At 45.4% G+C, this 18137-nt stretch overlaps 1 protein-coding gene and 2 pseudogenes across 1 annotated transcript; 1 reads left to right on the forward strand and 2 right to left on the reverse strand.

Annotated features, from left to right (window-relative positions):
* Nucleotides 1-10120: 10120 nt before the first annotated feature.
* LOC134375385 (histone H2A type 3-like) lies at nucleotides 10121-10511 on the reverse strand (annotated as a pseudogene).
* Nucleotides 10512-10821: 310 nt separating this feature from the next.
* LOC134375386 (histone H2B type 1-B-like) lies at nucleotides 10822-11202 on the forward strand. The gene has a single exon (XM_063093780.1). The coding sequence runs from the start codon at nucleotides 10822-10824 to the stop codon at nucleotides 11200-11202; it is 381 nt and encodes a 126-aa protein (XP_062949850.1).
* A 623-nt stretch (nucleotides 11203-11825) lies between these two features.
* Nucleotides 11826-17882, reverse strand: LOC134376038 (histone H2B type 3-B-like; annotated as a pseudogene).
* Between the last annotated feature and the right edge of the window lie 255 nt (nucleotides 17883-18137).

Below are 18137 nucleotides of genomic sequence, written 5' to 3' on the forward strand. Positions count from 1 at the left end.
TTATTATTATTATACATTGTAACATAAAAATGAATATTATTCAGCCATTAAAAAAAAAGAAATCCTGCCATTTCGGGCAATATAAATGAATCTAAAGGACATTATACTAAGTAAAATAAGCCAGACAAAGAAAGACAAATACTGCATGATCTTATTTATTTATTTATTTATTTATTTATTTATTTATTTATTTTGCAGCTGGCGAGGACATGATCTCATTTATATGCGAGATCTAAAAAAGTCAAATTCAGTGAGTAGACGGGTGGTTGCCAGGGGCTGCGGGTGGGGGGTGGGAGTGGGGCGATGTTGGTCAAAGGGCACAGACTCTCAGTTAACGACGGACCAGTTCTGCAGATGTACAGCATGGTGACTATAGTCATCAATAATATATTGTGTACTTAAAATTTGCTGAGCGGGTAGGTGTTAAGTGTTCTCACCACTCACGTAGCTATGTGCATTGATGGGTGTATTAACTTGATTGGGGTATCATTTCATAATTATATGAAAACATCACATTGTACACCTTAAATATATACAAATTTTAATTGTCAATTATACCTGAGTAAAGGTGGGAAAAAGTAAAAATACATCAAAAAAGCAGTCTTAACAATAAAAAGAAAAGACTGGGGCTTTTCCTTGCAGAGCCATGCTCAGCCCCTGGAGGGTTTCTGCGAAGTGACCTGAGGTGGCTCGCCGTCAAGGGCTTTGAAACTGTATAAGTAAATCTCCTCAGGCCAGAAACGTGACAGTTTTAAAAATATGTGGGGGGCGAGTCTGTCATCCACAAGCGCCCCACGGCATTCATCCTCCTCAGATGCGAGGTGTCGATACTCTGGATGGGCGCTGTCGCGGACATGCAGTTCCAAGAGCGCAGGTGTCCTCGGGACTCAAGCCAGGCAACGTTGCTCCTGCCCTCGGAGAAGTGACCTCGCTGTTGGGGAGACAGGAGTCACCCACATATCCACAATTCGACGGAAGGTAACATGCCCAGGCTCACTTGCCTTGGGGTATCCCCCCCCTGCTGGTGCTGGGGACCCATGGGAACTCACTTTGAGGCTACAGGTCCTGCAGCAGAAAGGCTCATAGACCATGTTAAAAAGTTCAAATCATGCAGTTTATTAAATCAATCAGAAACACACGTCGAAAAGCAAGGGGAAAGGGATGAGGTAAGTTGACTCATTTAGGGAAGGCATCGGTGGGGAGGAAAAGCCGCCCACCTGACCTTGGGCGCCGGTGGTCATAGGTGCTGATGCTCTGCCATCAGCCTTTTCCACGGATAGTGTGGTTAGGAGGGCCAGGGCTCAGGTGTGAGCAGACGCAGCCTGGAGGCAGGTGCGGCCACACGAGGACAGGTGGGCCTGCATGGGTGTCCCCAGCAGGTAGTGGAATTTAGTGGATGTTGATAAATATGGGTATTGAGTGCCTCAGATGTGTCATGCCTGTTGAGTATACCGGGAATATTCAGTGCCTCTGGTATACTTAGTGTTATGCTGATATTTAGTGCCTCTCGTATACTTAGTGATCATAAATATTTAGTGCCTCTCGTATACTTTGTGACCCTGAATATTTAGTTCCTCTGGTTTATTTAGTACTCATGTATGCCTAGCTCATCTTGTTTATTTAGTTATCGTGAATAATTAGTGCTTTGGCATATTTTGTGATCGTAAATATTAAGTGCCTCTCTCTCACATATTTAGTAACCCTGCATGTTAAGTGCCTCCTGTGTACTCTAACAATCATCAGAATTAGTGCCCAGATGCCTTCTGTTTATTCACTGCCTGGCTGAATACTCCCAGGCTCTCTTCCCTTTAGGGCCCAGGACCTACTCACAACTCGTTTTTGGTGGCTGGCTGGTATGGGGATTTGAACCCTTGACCCTTTGGACCCTGGAGCTGTAACACTGTGCTTGAGCCAACAGGCCAGCCACTACTTTTCTGTGCTTACCTCATCTTAGGAGACTCATCCATCCTACTGATGTGGGGCCTTCATGGCGTGAGGAAGTGAGAGGGCTCAGCCTGTTCTAAAACCAAGGGTTTTTTTTTACTGTGGGGTGCTGAGTTTCCTTACATGTTCTAGTTTCTTGACTTTCATCAGATATTTGGTTTGCAAATATCTCCTTCCAGTCTGCAGCAAGTCTTTTCATTCTCTTCACCTAGGCTTTTCAGAATGAAAGTTTTTAATGTTGATGAGGTCCAAATTATCAGTGTTTCCTTTCATGGATCATGCTTTTGGTGTCAAGTCTAAGAACTCTTTGCCTAGCTCTAGACTCTGATTTTTTCTGTATTTTTTCCTACAGGTTTTGTAGTTTTACATTTTCCATTTAAGTCTGAGGTCCATTGTGAGTTAATTTTTGATCAGGCGTGAGGTTTAGGTTGAGGTTCATTTTTTCCCCTTTGTGAATGTCCACATACTCCAGCACCATTTATTGAAAAGGCTGTGCATCCTCCACTGAATTATTTTGTATCTTTATAAAAAAGGATCAGTTGTGTACATTGAGTGGAACTCTTTCTGGGTTATTCATTCTGCTCCATTGATCTATGTGTCTGTCCCTCTATTGATACCATACTGTCTTGATTTTTGTAGCCATAACATCAGGTAGAGTGATTCTTCCCACCTTATTCTTCTTAATAACGATTGTTTTAGCTATTGTAGGGCCTGCGTCTTTCCATAGAAATTTCAGAAGAAGTTTGTTTATACCTACAAAAAGACCTTGCTGGGTTTGTGATAGTGATGCTGGAGAAAGGGTCTGGGGAGGCCCAATAGCTGGCCTTAATCTACCCCATCCTCTTACCAGGTTCTTGACTCTGCCAAAGGAAAGAATTCAAGAGTATAGACATGGTAGAAAGTGAGAACAGGTTTAATATAATACATAAGACATGCAGATTTCACAGAGAAAGTGTGGCCTACCTCCCGAGACTGAGCAGGGCCCACACTAAGTTTAATACAAAAGTAAGAAATACACATGCACAAAGCGCAGGCTGGCTCTAGAATGAACAACAGCCTGCTAAAGGCATGAGTGATATAAAAAGAAAGAAATACACACTCGACAGGCAGAATGTGGGCTGGCCCCAGAGAGAGTGAGCAGCAGCCTTGCCTCCTGCTGGAATCCCACTTTTATGGTTTCACTATCTAATTCATATTCAAGCTATCTAATGAATATTCAACTAAGGGGGTGTTTCCCAGTTATGTAACCTAGTCCAGCACAGGCAGAGTGGTCTTCTTTCAGAGCATGTTCATTGGTCAAATTCTATCACATGCACTGAACATATTCAAGAATAGTCTGTGCTCTTTAGCACCTCTAGTGGAAGGTCATTCAAAGGATAAACTTCCTTACACTGAGCATGCTCGGTCACTGGGGTTGTATAAGCCTGTATAAATTCCTCTTACCCAGCCTGCTCAGCTACTTGATTTGCATAAGTCCACCCCTTGTGGTCTCAATCTCCCCTTGTTGGTGATGGAAATGGGTCCAACAAGCAACAGTAACTCTCCTCCAGGGGAGGGCCTAGAAGAGGAGCCTGAGACCTTGGGAAGTGGATTGAAACCCAGAGGTGTGTCTTGTAACCCAAACCCAAGGAATCTGAGCACCTCCTACCTCAATAGGAATTATGTTAAATCTATAGATCAGTTCGTGTAGAATTGGTATCTGCTATGTGCTGTTGTCTAATCCGTAAACCTAGTATATTTCTCCATTTAATTAGATCTTCTTTGGCTTCTTTCATCCATGTTTTGTAATTTTCAGCATACATGTCCTGTACATGTTTTGTTAGATCTATGCTAAGTGTTTCACTTTCTTTGGAATGATTTTAAGTAGTATTGTGTTTTTCATTTGAGTTTTCTCATGTTCATTGATTACGTGCAGGAATGCAAATGACTTTGGGTTGATCTTGTATTCTACAACCTTGCTGACTTCACTTATTAGTTCTAGGAGTTGTTTTGTAGATTCTTTGGGATTTTCAATGTACACAATCATGTCATCTGAAAATAGAAGGTTTTATTTTTTCCATTCCAATCTGTATGCTTTTTTTTTCTTTTTCTTTTCTGTTCCTTATTGCTCACTGGCTGGAGCTTTTAAAACTATGTTGAGTGAGTGGTGAGACAGGCATTCTTTCCTCAGTCCCAATAGAGGAAAAGCAGTCTTTCACCATTAATTATGTTGTTAGTTGTAGATTTCTTGTAGATGCTCTTTATCAAGTTGAGGGAGTTCTCTATTCTAACTTTCTGAGAGGTTTTTTTGTTATTTGGATTTTTATTTTTGTTTTTTGCTGGCTGGTATGGGGATTGAACCCGAGACCCTGATGTTATTTTTACCACATTCTAACCAACTGAGCTAACTAGCCAGCCTGTTATTATTTTTAATTTAAAAAAATTTTTTTAATCATGAAGGGCTGTTGAATTTTATCAGATGCTTTTTGTCAAATGCATAAGTTAATTATATGATTTTTCTCTTTAGCCTATTGATAGAGTGAATTCCATTGATTGGTTTTAGGTAGATTTTATCATCAAGCAGGGGAATTAAGTATTTACGAATATCATTTATGTTGTAAGTGTGGGTAGTGGAAAGTAGGGGAACGATTAAATTTTAGAAGATTAGCAGGGAGTCTACTGAAGTAGTCAAGGTAAGAAAATGGGAGTGTATTAGTTTCCTGTGGCTGCTGGAACAAATTACCACAAACTGGGTGGCCTAAAACAAAAGTAATTTATTCTCTCACAGTTCTGGAGGTCAGAAGTCTAAAATCAATGGGGGCTGTGCTCTCTCTGAAGGTTCTAGGGGAGGATCTTTCCTTGCCTCTTCTGGGTCCTAGTGGCCCCAGACATTCCTGGGCTTGTGGCTGCATCACTCCAATCTCAGTGTCTGTGATCACGGGCCATCTCTCCTCTGCTTGTGTCTATTATAAAGACACTTGTCATTGGATTTAGGGCCCACCTTGGTAATCCAGGACAGTTTCCTCATCTCAAGCACCTTAACTGAATTACATTTACAAAGACCCTTTTTCCAAATAACGTCACATTCACAAGTTCCAGGGATTAAAACATGGACATATTTTTTTGAGGCCGTCCTTCAGCCCACTATGGGTGGTATCCAAGACTAGGGTGGTAGCAGCTGAGATGGAGAGAAGTACACGCATCCCCGATGTTTCAAAGTTAACATTTGGGATGGTCTCCATGTTGGTAAGGAAGGAAAAAAGTGAATAGATGGCATGGCTGTGATCTGAATGTTTATGTTCCTGCTTTAGTTCATATGCTGAAATGGTATTAAGAGGTGGGGCCTTTGGGAGTTAAGTCATGAGGGTGGAGCCTCATGAGTGGAATTGGTGCCCTTATCAAAGGGACTCCAGAGAGCTCCCTCACACCAAATCTGCTATGCCTTGATCTTGAACTTTCTGCCTCCAGAATTGTGCACAATAAATTCTGTTTATAAATCACCCAGTCTATGATAGTTTGTGGTAACAGCCCAAATGGAGTAAGACAGGCAGCTTTTATTGGTCTGTGTTGCTTAATTGAGTAACTGGAGGACGGCAGAACCATTTGCTGGCTGGAGAAGACTGGGGGAGGTATGGATGTGGGGGTGCGGGTGAAGAATGAAAACCCTCACGTGATTCTGATGCAGAGTGAAGTCAGGCCACCCTAGCTGGTAGAAATATCAAGCAGGTGCATGTGAGCATGGGGAGCTGGGAAGACGCCTGCTGTCGACAGTGTTTGGGACTCACTGAAGCCATGGTGTGGTTGGGATCAAGAGAGAAGAGGAAAGCTCAGGGGGGAGCCACCAGATCCTGTGCTGGGTGACAGCCATGGTAGGGATTCCTCCCACCCAGCAAGCATGGCCTTGCGGCTCCTCTCATCAGGAAGTGGAGGCTGTCCCTCCATGCACTGAGCTCAGCGGTGGGGACAGTGTCTCACTTCCAGGTGGGGCCTCAAGGGTCCATGGGCTCACCACTGAGCCCCTAGCTGGCCACCAGTGGGCGGCAAACTCCATGAGCCTGCTTTAGCTTGTTCACCAACCGCCTGCTGTCTAGCAACCAGCTGCTGCCCCATGGGCACACGGCATGACATTTGGGCTGATGTGTTATTTCCCAGGAGAGAACTGGAAGGGACTAGCCAGCAGGTGACAAGTAGAGGCCCAAGGGTGAGCTGAGGCGAGAGTCCACCAGGCGCTGGGGATGGCCTGGAGGCAGTCCAGGAGGGTTGGCTGCCAGCTGCAATGTCATGAGGCTGTGCAGCACTGCAGACCTGGTGTCCCCAGCCACTTGCACAGAAGCAGCAGGAGCCAGGTGGTGGGATGGAGCTGACCTGGAGGGAAAGGATGTGGTGGAGGCCTGAATGGATGCGGCTTTCGGGCATTTGCTGAGCCAGCCAGCATCCCACTTGGCCACTGAGGCCTGAGGCTTGGTGAGCGACGTGCAGGAAACCAGAAGCTCCTCGGGGCATGCTGACTCTGAGGACCAGTGCTGGGACGCTGTGGGACAGGAGTTAGAAGCACACGTGGGGACAACAAGCTCAGCACATGCGAATCCAACAGGAGTCGGCACAGGGCACCCAGATGTGTTCTCCTGAAGGAGCCATATCATTCCTCTGCTAACCTGACACTTTAACCCAGAGTCTAAGGGGAACAAATTGCGGGGAGCAGGGTGGTCAATTTTTGAAAAAACAGAGTGATTCTTAACCATGTTGGTGCATTGTAACCTGTGAGAACTGACCTAGAGAGAGAAACTAAAGGTACAAGGCAGGGGCCCTGGAGACAGACCCAGGCCCAGGATGGGGGAGGAGAGGGATGTGGACACAGCAAACCCAAACTGAGAATTCAGCAAAATCACAAAGACTATTTTGGGGGATGTTTCCCAGGCCAGCTCAAGCTGCGTTCGTCCTCTGAGACCTGATCCCCCTTTTATCATCTTCCTTGATAAAATGCTCAACCTCAAGGACCTGTGGAGAGTGACCGAGATACTCCTGGTGAAGGCACCCATGTGCCAGTGACACAGCTGGCCAGGGAAAAGCCACTGTGCTCCCTCATGACACAGATGGTGGGTAGAGCCTTGCAGAGGTCAGCTGCCCACAGCCATGTCCGGAGCGAGACACTGCAGCCACCTAGAGTGGCTCGACGTCCCTCTTCCCATGTGGTCTCCTAGTGATCGCTGCTTCCATACCAAGGACAGCGCCAGCTCCGACTTATTATGTCCAAGGTAGGACAGTGGTGTCCTGGAAATTACTAGATTGCTCCTCTTTCCCCCAGGGATCTGGTCTACCCTGTCTCTGACCCCTCTCAGAACATAGGCTTCCTTGATCTCTGCCTTTTCTTCTCCTGATTCTTATTACTTGGAACACGTTCATTTACTAAGTTCAGATTCTTTTTTTTAATTGAGGTAAAATTATGTGACATAAAATAAACCACTTTATTTCATTTTTAGTCGGCTGGCCAGTAAGGGGATCCAAACCCTTGACCTTGATGTTATAACACCTGCTCTAATTAGCCAGCCCTTCCCTTGAACTTTAAAAAGAACCATTTAAAAGTGAACAGTTCAGGGGCAGTTCGTACATCTACAATGTTGTGCAATCACCACCTCTAGTTTCAAAACATTCTCATCACCCTACAAGGAAACCCTGTACCCATTTAGAAGCAGTCACTACCCATTTTTTGTCCCTGCTCCAGCCCCTGGAAACCACTAATCTTCTTTCTGTCTCTGGATTTGCCTATTCTGAACATTTTATATAAAGGAAACCATACAATATGTAGCCTTTTGTGTCTGACTTATTTCCAGACACAAGATTATAAACGTAATATTTTCAAAGTTCATCATGTCATAGCATGAGCCAGTGCTTCATTTCTTTTTAACAATTAAATAATGTTCTATCGTATGGACAGACCACAATTTGTCCATCCATCAGTTGATGAGCATTTGAGTTGTTTCCACCTTTGGGATATTACGAATAAGGCTGCTACAAGCATTTGTGGACAAGTTTTTACGTGAATTTATATTTTCATTTCTCTTGGGTACATACCTAGGAGTAGAATTGTGGGGCCATACAGTGCTTTCTTCTTCTTGCATCAGTCTGATAAGCTCTTACAGACAGAGGCAACTCATGGTATTTTACGTTTCTGAGCCTGATAACCTGATAGATGATCAGACTTCAAAACCAGAGCTGTCCAGTTGAACTTTCTGCGATGCATGGAAACGTTCTCTCTCTATGCTGTCTAATATGGTATCCACTGGCCTTGTGTGGCTAGGATAACTTAGAAACTACAACTTTGCATTAAATTTTAATTAATTGAAAAGCAAATAACCCGTAGCTTGTTCCTGAGTATTGGACAGCTCAGTCTTAGGGGTGACAAAGTGCTACTCTGAGTGGACCTCTCACCATACTGCCTCCCTCTTTACACCCCATTTGAATAATTTCTTTAAAATCCGGAAATCCACAGGGTATCTCAAACACCTAAGCCCTCAGCCCCTGAAAAAACTTTCTTCCTAATAACCACTTGAAGGGCTTGAAAGAGATACAAAGTCTTACATAGCTATAAACACATAAGGACAAATTTCAGCTAGAATTGAAGGCTCTCCCGAGAAACACAATGGATGGATCTGGAAAGCTGTTAACACTCTCTTGGCCAGTCCTTGTGGTTTTGTTTTACTGAAACGGTGCCTGTTTGTTTGTTGCACTACCTACATACACTTTCCATGAATATCCTTTTGTTTTGATCCTCACTGTTAGAGGAGCAGTTGCTTATCAATTTTAGAGGCAAATAGGTGCACTTGGATATTTTCTAAAGACAAGCAGATTTGTGACTAGTTCCAGATGGTGTCTGGGGAGGCCTGGTTTGGGTAGACCCAATTTTAGTGAGATAAATACATATTATATAATATTCTAAAATCGTCTTACTGTTCTGTCGTAATAAAGAAAACTAATGAAAACAGTAGAGATTATAATAACAGGAAAAGGGTAACACTGACCTCTGACTTTATGGCAGGCATTTTAAAAAAGGGATAATCATGGATTAACTCATTTAATCCCTTCTCCCCCATGAGGTAGGTGCTATGAACATGGCCATTTCTAGGTTGACTTTGCCTGGAGTGTCTCTGGAACTCTAACCCCTCCTTCATAACGGAATGTGGAGTTCAGGAACAGTCGTCTTCTCAAAAATCCACATATATTCGTATATTTCTTAACCTGACTCTAAAAATAATCATTTTAAAGTTCCTGAACTTGCGAACCTAGTTTTCCTTATCAAACTCACCATACATATTATTTTGTTCTGATTTTAGCAATTAATTTAATGGGATCTTTGATGAGTGACCAACCCAAATTAAACATATTAACTTCCTTTAAATATCCAGAGCTGGCCGGTTAGCTCACTTGAAAAAGCATGGTGCTGGTAACACCAGGGTCACAGTTTCAGGTCCCCTACGGGCCAGCTGCCAAAAAAAAAGTAAAATAAAATTACAAAATTATCCCATTCACAATTGAGTCTCCTTGAAACGTTTACACTTCCTTTTAAAACCTAATAATTTGGTTCAAGTATTGAACACATCTGCAGCCAACAAACCCTTTCCGACACCTTTAGAATTCCCAAATCAATTAAATCTTAACTCCTGTGGACATGTTAAAATTCGACAAACTCACTCACGCACTCACATTTTTAATAGAAATACCAAGTTTTACCTATCAGAAAGCCAAACGACAAATTCTTAAAAGATGAGAAATATTTTTGACAGCATATGAGTTGATCCAATTGTCTCTGGAGTAAGACATATTCGGTGATGTCCAGATGGAGAGCTTCCTGTAATCCAAGGTGACTTGCCACTAGCAATCATGAAGATGCCTTCAAGAACGGCAAGATTAAGCCCCCACCAGACGCTATGGGGTAGGAGTCAAAAGGGGCGGCCGCCGATCGGGCGAGTACAGCCTGCCGCAGACAGAACCCGCTGCCCACCTCGCGAGCGTGCGTGTCCCGCTCTGCCTAGACGCCCGGTGCCCGTGCGCACTCTCTCCTACCGCTGCTGTGCACATCAATATGCGCTTGGGGACTGGCTCTTAAGCAATAAATGGCAGCGCCTTCAGTGCGGCTCTTTTGTAGAAACAGTGGGTGGCTCTGAAAAGAGCCTCTGGTGTCCTGTGCGGGCCCCCGGCCTCACTTGCCTTTGGCCTTGTGGTGGCTCTCCGTCTTCTTGGGGAGCAGCACGGCCTGGATGTTGGGCAGGACACCGCCCTGTGCGATAGTCACGCGGCCTAGCAGCTTGTTGAGCTCCTCGTCATTGCGGAAGGCCAACTGCAGGTGGCGCGGGATGATTCGCGGTCTTCTTGTCGTGCGCAGCGTTGCCCGCCAGCTCCACGATCCTGGCCGTCAGATACTCGAGCACGGAAGCGAGATAGACTGGCGCGCCGGCACCCACGCGCTCCGAATAGTTGCCCTTTCGGAGCAGCCGGTGCACGCGGCCCACAGGGAACTGCAATCCCGCCCGAGAAAAACGCGACTTCGCTTTGGCGCGCGCCTTGCCGCCCTGCTTCCCCCAGCCAGACATCTTGGACTCAAACACAGAGAAACAAAACACCAAGCACCGGAGCAGCAACTCACACAGCAGCGGGGCCCAGCGAGCCCTTATATATGGTCCGGAGGTAGGCTAGATGGCAGCTCCCGATTGGACAGCAGCGCTAGCCAATCAGAAAAGGAAGCCCGTGTCTCCTAATTTGCATATGCCTTTCCTAGAGATGACGCACGCAACATTTAATCCAATCAGAAGTGAGCAATTCCTGATCCATCATTTGAATACAAGACGTACAAATAGGGTTGCTCGGCGTGCAATCTGGTTTTGTTCGGAGACGTCTGCCGTCATGCCTCATCCGTCCAAATCAGCTCCTGCTCCCAAGAAGGGCTCTAAAAAGACCGTCAGGAAGGTTCAGAAAAAGGACGGGAAGAAACGTAAACGCAGCCGCAAAGAGAGCTACTCTATTTACGTGTGCAAGGTATTGAAGCAGGTGCACCCCGATATCGGCATTTCGTCCAAGGCCATGGGCATCATGAACTCTTTCGTCAACGACATTTTCGAGCGCATCGCCAGCGAGGCCTCCCGCCTGGCGCACTTCAACAAGCGCTCGACCATCACGTCTCGCGAGGTGCAGACGGCCGTGCGCCTGTTGCTGCCCGGGGAGCTGGCCAAGCACGCCGTGTCCGAAGGCACGAAGGCCGTCACCAAGTACACCAGCTGCAAGTGAGGCGACCCCAACGCTCCGACCCCAAAGGCTCTTTTCAGAGCCACCCACACGATCGAGAAAGGGTTTCCAACACGGCTCGGGGTTGCGTAACCGCGTGTGTCTGCATGCACCCTAGCGATTTTCTAGTTGCTGGGTGCAGTCCGGCCTGCGTGGCGCGCGGGTGAGTGGGTGTGTGCGCGTGTGTGAGCAGAACGGAAAAAAACAACTATTCCTTAGCAGAAACCTGCGGTGGAAGTGGTAGCGGCGGGAGCCGAGCAAGGGCCACTGTGTTAACTCTCGCCTCCGCCCAGGGTCGTTAATGTACGAAGAGATACACGGGGAGATTTTGGCTCCAGAAGCCCTTCTGTAGCTAAAGGGCGCATTCCAGGGTCCCGCTCACGTAGACGCAGTCCAGGGCCGGGTACGGTTGTGTGCGGCGTGCGTCTTGCAGGTGAGGGGCGCGGTCACCTCCCTCAGTAGCACCCTACCCTCCCATGTCCCACTCCCTGTCGTGAGTGAGGCCCCGTGCACTAAACCACGAGTTTAGTGGGGGTCCCGGGTGTTGTCGCGCTGCCCTGGCGGTGGCGTCTGGCTCAGTATTTCCTTATGGCCTTTCCATGCCTACCTGAACCAAAAAGACATCTTTAAGCGATGACGGTACTGGGGGGCTGTTTGCTTGGCAGGATCCCGCAAAGGCGAAACATTTGCAACCGGAAGGGCAAGCGCGGTGACAACGCAGCACTCTGCACGGGGGACGAAGTCGAAAGCGACCCAGCTGCAGGTAGCTTTATTCTTTCTGCGGGGGTGGGTGGGGGAGTGTCAATTTAAGAGGAAAAGAATTTCCCTTTCCTGAACAAATGTTACTTATCTTTTCAGTCTCTTTTTTTTTTCTTTTTCTGTGAATCGTTAGTGACACAATAACCCTTTTCTTACCCAAATTTATGGCATTTATTTGGAGAGTGCCATTCTGGTTCAGGGCAGCGAAGAGTTATGGAAAGGACATCATTTACCTTTTGATCGGCTTGGCTCTTATTTACAAAAAGGGGATTCCTAATGGATTACTTCTTTGAACCGTTATGAGAATTACGAGTATGGAGAGTTTGTGTCGCCTACGGCAACAATTAAAAAATTCAATCAATTTCAATAAGAGATAGTTTTTCCCCCTCCCCTCCAATCATCTGTGCAAAGGGAGCCGGTTGCAGGCCCAGGCCGGGGCGGGCGGGGCTCGGGGAGGAAACGTCACCACCACAGTGACTATATCAGTCCTCCCGAGCCTTTTTTTTTTTCTTTCTTTCTTCTCCCTGCGTGGGTCCACTGTGAGAGTTTTTGAAACCTTCACACGTTTTAAGATTGACATGTAAAATATTTTTATCAATAAGTTCAAATAACTGCAAAGATACATATCCCAAGTAGGAGGTTTTAAAAGACAATTGTCACATCATCAGTCTTTTAAAGGTACTTATTGGAAAGTCAATTTGCTGGTGTAATCAAATGATAAAATTTATTATCATTCTTTAATAGATATTTACATGATTCTTTTCATCTCCTTGATCTCATATTTTCATTCCTTTGCTGCCCCAGAATTTCATCTTATGTAATATATATTTTGTATGTTTAACAGTGTTTTATCTATCACCCTTCTCTACAAAAAATAAATATGAAATTTAAACATCTAAGTAACAGTCTCTCAATGTTTTAAAAAAGCAACTGGACAGTACACACTTTATAATGATCGAAACCTAATTATCAAACAAAAAATAAAATTTTAGTAAAACTGACCCTTTTTAATGAGATAGATGGATAGTGGCACCTTCCTTCCTCCCTCTTTCCATCCCTCCCATCTTTTTTTCCACTTGCCTCCGTGGTTCACACACCCATAGGCTTGTACAGAATCGGTGTGGTTGCAGTGCGAGCAGTGTACAGAATTATTTCTATTCCTTCATTTTCTTTCCTTAATATAAAATATATTCTGAAAAAAACATTTAGAAAATTTATAGGAATGGAAATTTTGTCATGGCCATTCTTCTGAATTCTCTGCCTTCCTAGTTATAATCCAAAATTAAACAGAGATCCGTCATCCAAAGTAAGTAAGCCTGGCCGGTTAGCTCAGTTGGTTAGAGCACCATGTTACAACATGAAGGGCAAGGCTAGGACACGAAGGTCAATGTTTGGATCCCCTTCTGCCAGCCGCCAAAAAAAATAATTTAAAAAAGCAATTGGGACTTGTCAACACTCTCAAAAACTACCAAATCCAGTCCTCTCCACTATGAAACAGGTGTGCAGTGACCAACTTGGAACATCAAGCCCTCAGCCTCCTACCAACATAGATTTGGATTCAATATCCTAAACCAGCATTTGCAGTCAACATGAAACTACTCTCACAGAGCCACATAATTCTTTACCTTCATGCATTTAAAACATAGGTTTAGAAAAGTGACCAATTGTGTCAGCAGTTGGCAACAGCGTTGTTTAGTACCAAAGATGTCAAGGCACAAAGTGAATATATCATAGTTTGCAAGTATAATTCTATAAAAATAAATTTAGGTGTGGATAATCCAAAACATTGATAACAGTTTTCAGTCCTGACTCCTCTGGCACAACTTTAAGTAAAAACAGCTGCCTCTACTTGCTGTATCAGCAGCCCCAGGCCTAAAATGGGTGGGATTTGTCTCTGTTCCATCGCCTACGATCTATTAAGGGAGAAGCAAAGAAGGTAAAACAGGACCCCTGTTATTGACATTTTACAATCAAGAAAATGGAGAGAAATTGTATACAGAATCCACGTCTGTAATTACACTGTCACAACAGAAAAAGGCAAGTGTTAATGTTAAACAAGTTTAAATAAAGGCAGTCCGTGCCAAATATGTGAGAATACACATGCTCCTTTAGTCTGGATCTGAAATAATTAAGCTAGATGCTTAAAACTAAGGTTCTGGAAGAAACTGGAGGGATTTTGCCCGCACAGAATCTAAAAGGCACTGAAGAGACTGCCCCTCCCCCACCTCAGCTAGACATTTCAAGTTGAATTTGCTAATTATTAGGGAGTAACCAAAGAATTCAAAAGGAGGAGCCGACTGGTTAGTTCAGTCGGTTAGAGCACAGCTTTGTAAACATCAAGGTCAAGGGTTTGGATCCCACACGGGTCAGCTGCCAAAAAACAAAAAAAAAGACTTTGGAGGGAATAAACTGTCCCTTTAAAAAGAAACTTCATAAGCAAGAAAGTGAATTTACTGTATGAAACAGTGTAAGAGGTTAGCTGTGGGTGAATGCGTGGCTGTCACTGGAGGTGGTATGGTTAAAGGGCCAGAGAGAACCAAGTCGCAAATCCAAATCCCAGGCAATATTTGGGCTCTTGGAGAGTGGGTTGCTCTAAGAGATTCTTTGGCTTGGGAAGCCTCAGGTACTGGACATTTTTTAGAGGGAAGATAGCTAGGCCTGCATGCCCCGCTGTTACTTAATTTACCATCATTCAGCGAACATCAAATTTTGCCTATGATTTACTGGATTTAAAAAAAAGACACTACATTTGCTTTACAAAAACCGATTTTCACCATTTGCTAGGCTTACGTTGATACATGTACGTATATGTACACACACGCATAAATACACGTGGGGGATGAAATGCCAGAGTCTCGGAATTGGGGATATTTTAGCTGAGTGGTGAAGGTGGAGACCAGCGTCCGTGCACCTGCCGTTTTGTTTCCAACAGGAACACGTGGCATAGAGAGGTGCTTAGCACAACTCTGGTGAAATGTTTGATTTTGGCTAGAAGCTGATTGTGTCTAAGTGGCAAAGTTGAGAGGGAAAGGGTCAGTGAAGGCCGGTCCCAAGAGTCACCGCCACAGCAGCGCGACAACACCCAGGGCTTCACCAAAAGATCCTCCAGCCTCACCCATGAGACACTGCAGGGAGATGGGCTAGAGATCTTCCTGGAGGTGACCCGCGCCCCTCAGGCACATGGCAGACGTCACAGTGACACGATATTTATGGATAGGATGCACGGGCGGAATCGCCTGTGTTGCATCGTCTCCTAATTCTGCCTGTGGCCTAACCCTGCAAGTCCTTGGGGGGAGTTACTGTGCCATTATACACAAGGAGCCTAGTTTTATCTCACGACTTGCACCCCCACTGTACAGTCGACCTTCCCCAATCACCCCAATTGAATCGCAAGTCACAGAACATGTGACACTCTCCTTTCCGAGCTTGGAAGTGGCTCTGAAAAGAGCCTTTGGGGTCGGAGCGTTGGGGTCGCCTCCCTTGGAGCTGGTGTGCTTGGTGACGGCCTTCGTGCCTTCGGACACGGCGTGCTTGGCCAGTTCCCCGGGCAGCAGCAGGCGCACGGCCGTCTGCACCTCGCGAGACGTGATGGTCGAGCGCTTGTTGTAGTGCGCCAGGCGGGAAGCCTCGCTGGCGATGCGCTCGAAAATGTCGTTGACGAAGGAGTTCATGATGCCCATGGCCTTGGACGAAATGCCGGTATCGGGGTGCACCTGCTTCAGCACCTTGTACACGTAGGCGGAGTAGCTCTCATTGCGACCACGCTCGCGCTTCTTGCCGCCCTTCTGCGCCTTGGCGATGGTCTTCTTGGACTCCTTCTTAGGGGCCGGAGCCAGCGGGAAGGCTCAGGCGAGCCAGTGAAAGCACCGAGACGAACAGAAATGCAGCCGGGGCAGGGTTATTTGTCATCTTTATATTCAAATGAAGGCTCCAAATCTCTAGCATCTGATGCCCGCGGCCGTAACCAAAAAAATTTATGTAAATAAGAGATGCCGGGTCTTCTTTTCTATTGGAGGATAGTTCAACCAATCCGGAAGCAAGCCGGCCCCGCGTGGGATCTCAGTGTGCGCATGTTTGTTACAACCCTTTGTTTTAACCAGGAGCAGATTTTTGTGTCTTCATGTATGTGGACGTGGCTGAAAAGGAAATGAAGACCGTCACAAACCCGCATCTCTCTCTGCTCTGGCTATGAGGCAAAAGCAGTGGGGACATTTTCTTCTGCCACCAACAGCTAGGGAGGGGAAGCTGATGCTTATTTAGCAAGAAGCTGATGCTTATTTAGCAAGAGAGGGGTGGGAATGGCAGTTTCCAACTGCTTTAACCATTTATTTCCCATTCACGTGTTTCCTCCCTAGACATCAATGAGATACATTCCTTTTAGAATTCAAGGGTAAATACAAACGGTTTGTTAGGAAACGCAGAAAATAGTACTGAATATATACTAAGTTGGAGGTAGTAGCCGGGAAGCTTTTTAACTGAAGAGAGGAATTGAGTGGGTTTCAAATGACATGCTAGTCTTTCATATTGTTATTATTAATGCCGACGAATCCCATTTGAAGTGACAGCCATGACGCTGAGAACCTCATATGCATGATCTTGTCTGTCTCCTAATAATTCTAAGAGGTAGGGACTATTGTTGGTCCCTAATTACGCACCAGAACACAGACTTTTGGAAGTCACCAGTCTCAAGTTGTCTCCTCCATCATATTAACTCCCAAGATAGAAATATACGTTGTTATATATTTCAGCATCACCTGGAGAGTTGTTTAGAAAAGCAGGATCTTGGGCCCCACCCTAAATGGATTGAGTCGAAATATGCATTTTGAAAAGTTTCATGTGCATGTTACAGTTTAGGAAGCTCTGGTCTGAAGGTCATTTATCTTCCCTGCCGTGGGCAAGTAACTCACCTTCTCTGCACCTCCATTTCCTCATCTGTAAAATGAGGATATCAAGGTCTACCTCACAGGGCTGCTGCAAGTTAATGTGTGTGAAGCAGCTGGCAGGATTCCCAGCACACATGTAGTACCTGATTTCTGTTAGCTTCTTTCTTTCTCAGAACTGACCCAGCCACCAGCAGCTGGGACTGCCTCAGCTGAGCTCCCTCTATGCCCTGGACAGCTGCACCACATAAATATGTAGCAGGAGCTTTTCCCCTAGTCCCACCAGAATAGGGACTAAGCTGTCATCCCCAGGGCAAGGATGTGGCTTTCACTTCTGATCTCTGGAGTGGAACACAGGGCTTGGCACCTAGCAGAGGCCCCATCCGTGCTTGTAGAAGGAATAAGCCTGTGAGTTGCGGCAGTACCCTCTATATAAAAGTCTGTTGTCTGAGGTCCACTGGGCATCTTGAGACTGTGGGTTCCCTGTGCTGCTCTGGACATACTCAGCATTAAGCATTTTATCGGTTTTCTTTTAAAATAGGTGGTTGATTTAACAAACATTTCTAGAGTGCTCACTAGAGCTGGGTAACACTTAACAAATACTTAATTCGATTTAGTTCTCATAACAGCCCTTCAGGGTATGCACTATGATAAAGATTCTTTGCTTTGACCAAACTTTGGTTTGGCTCCTGAACCTTCTCCTAGGCCCATCTATGCACTTCTTTGGAAAATCCAGATTTAGCAAAGAACCTTGTGAAGTAAGTTTAGCAAGAACCCCCCACCCTTGATATCGGACCACCCTCGACATCTGATCATTTCTCATCACCTCCCTGGCCTCTCTTCAGAAGAATCATGTTAGGTCACTTTAGCCAGAATCCCCCTGACCCTTAATTAATGTTTCATCTTAGTAATTGTCCATCCACTGACCCGCACGCTACTCCTTGGTTATATATTTCCACTTGCCCATGCTGTGTTCAGAGTTGAGCCCAATCTCTCTCTCCCACTGCAAAATCCCCTTACTGTGGTCCTTACACATATCGCCATGGCCCTAAATAAAGTCTTCCTTACCGTGCTTTAATGAGGGTTAACTTGAGGTTTTCCTCGTAGGAAAGAAGGAAGGAATGAAAGAGAGAAGGAAAAAGAAAAAGAAGGAAGGAAAGGGGAGGGAGAGAGAAAGAAAAAGGATGCAAGCAAAGAAACAGTGGCCTTTGGCTTACCCACATGGACAGACAGCTGTGCTTGGGAGTAATGGCTTGGAAGAGAAATTTTAAAAGGTTCAGAAGATTAAAACAAAAAAAA

This window comes from Cynocephalus volans, chromosome 4 (assembly GCF_027409185.1).
Source record: "Cynocephalus volans isolate mCynVol1 chromosome 4, mCynVol1.pri, whole genome shotgun sequence".
Lineage (NCBI taxonomy): Eukaryota > Metazoa > Chordata > Mammalia > Dermoptera > Cynocephalidae > Cynocephalus > Cynocephalus volans.

Excerpts from the sequence above, each read along its gene's own strand:
- LOC134375386 (XM_063093780.1), top strand. The coding sequence starts at position 10,822 with ATGCCTCATCCGTCCAAATCAGCTCCTGCTCCCAAGAAGGGCTCTAAA.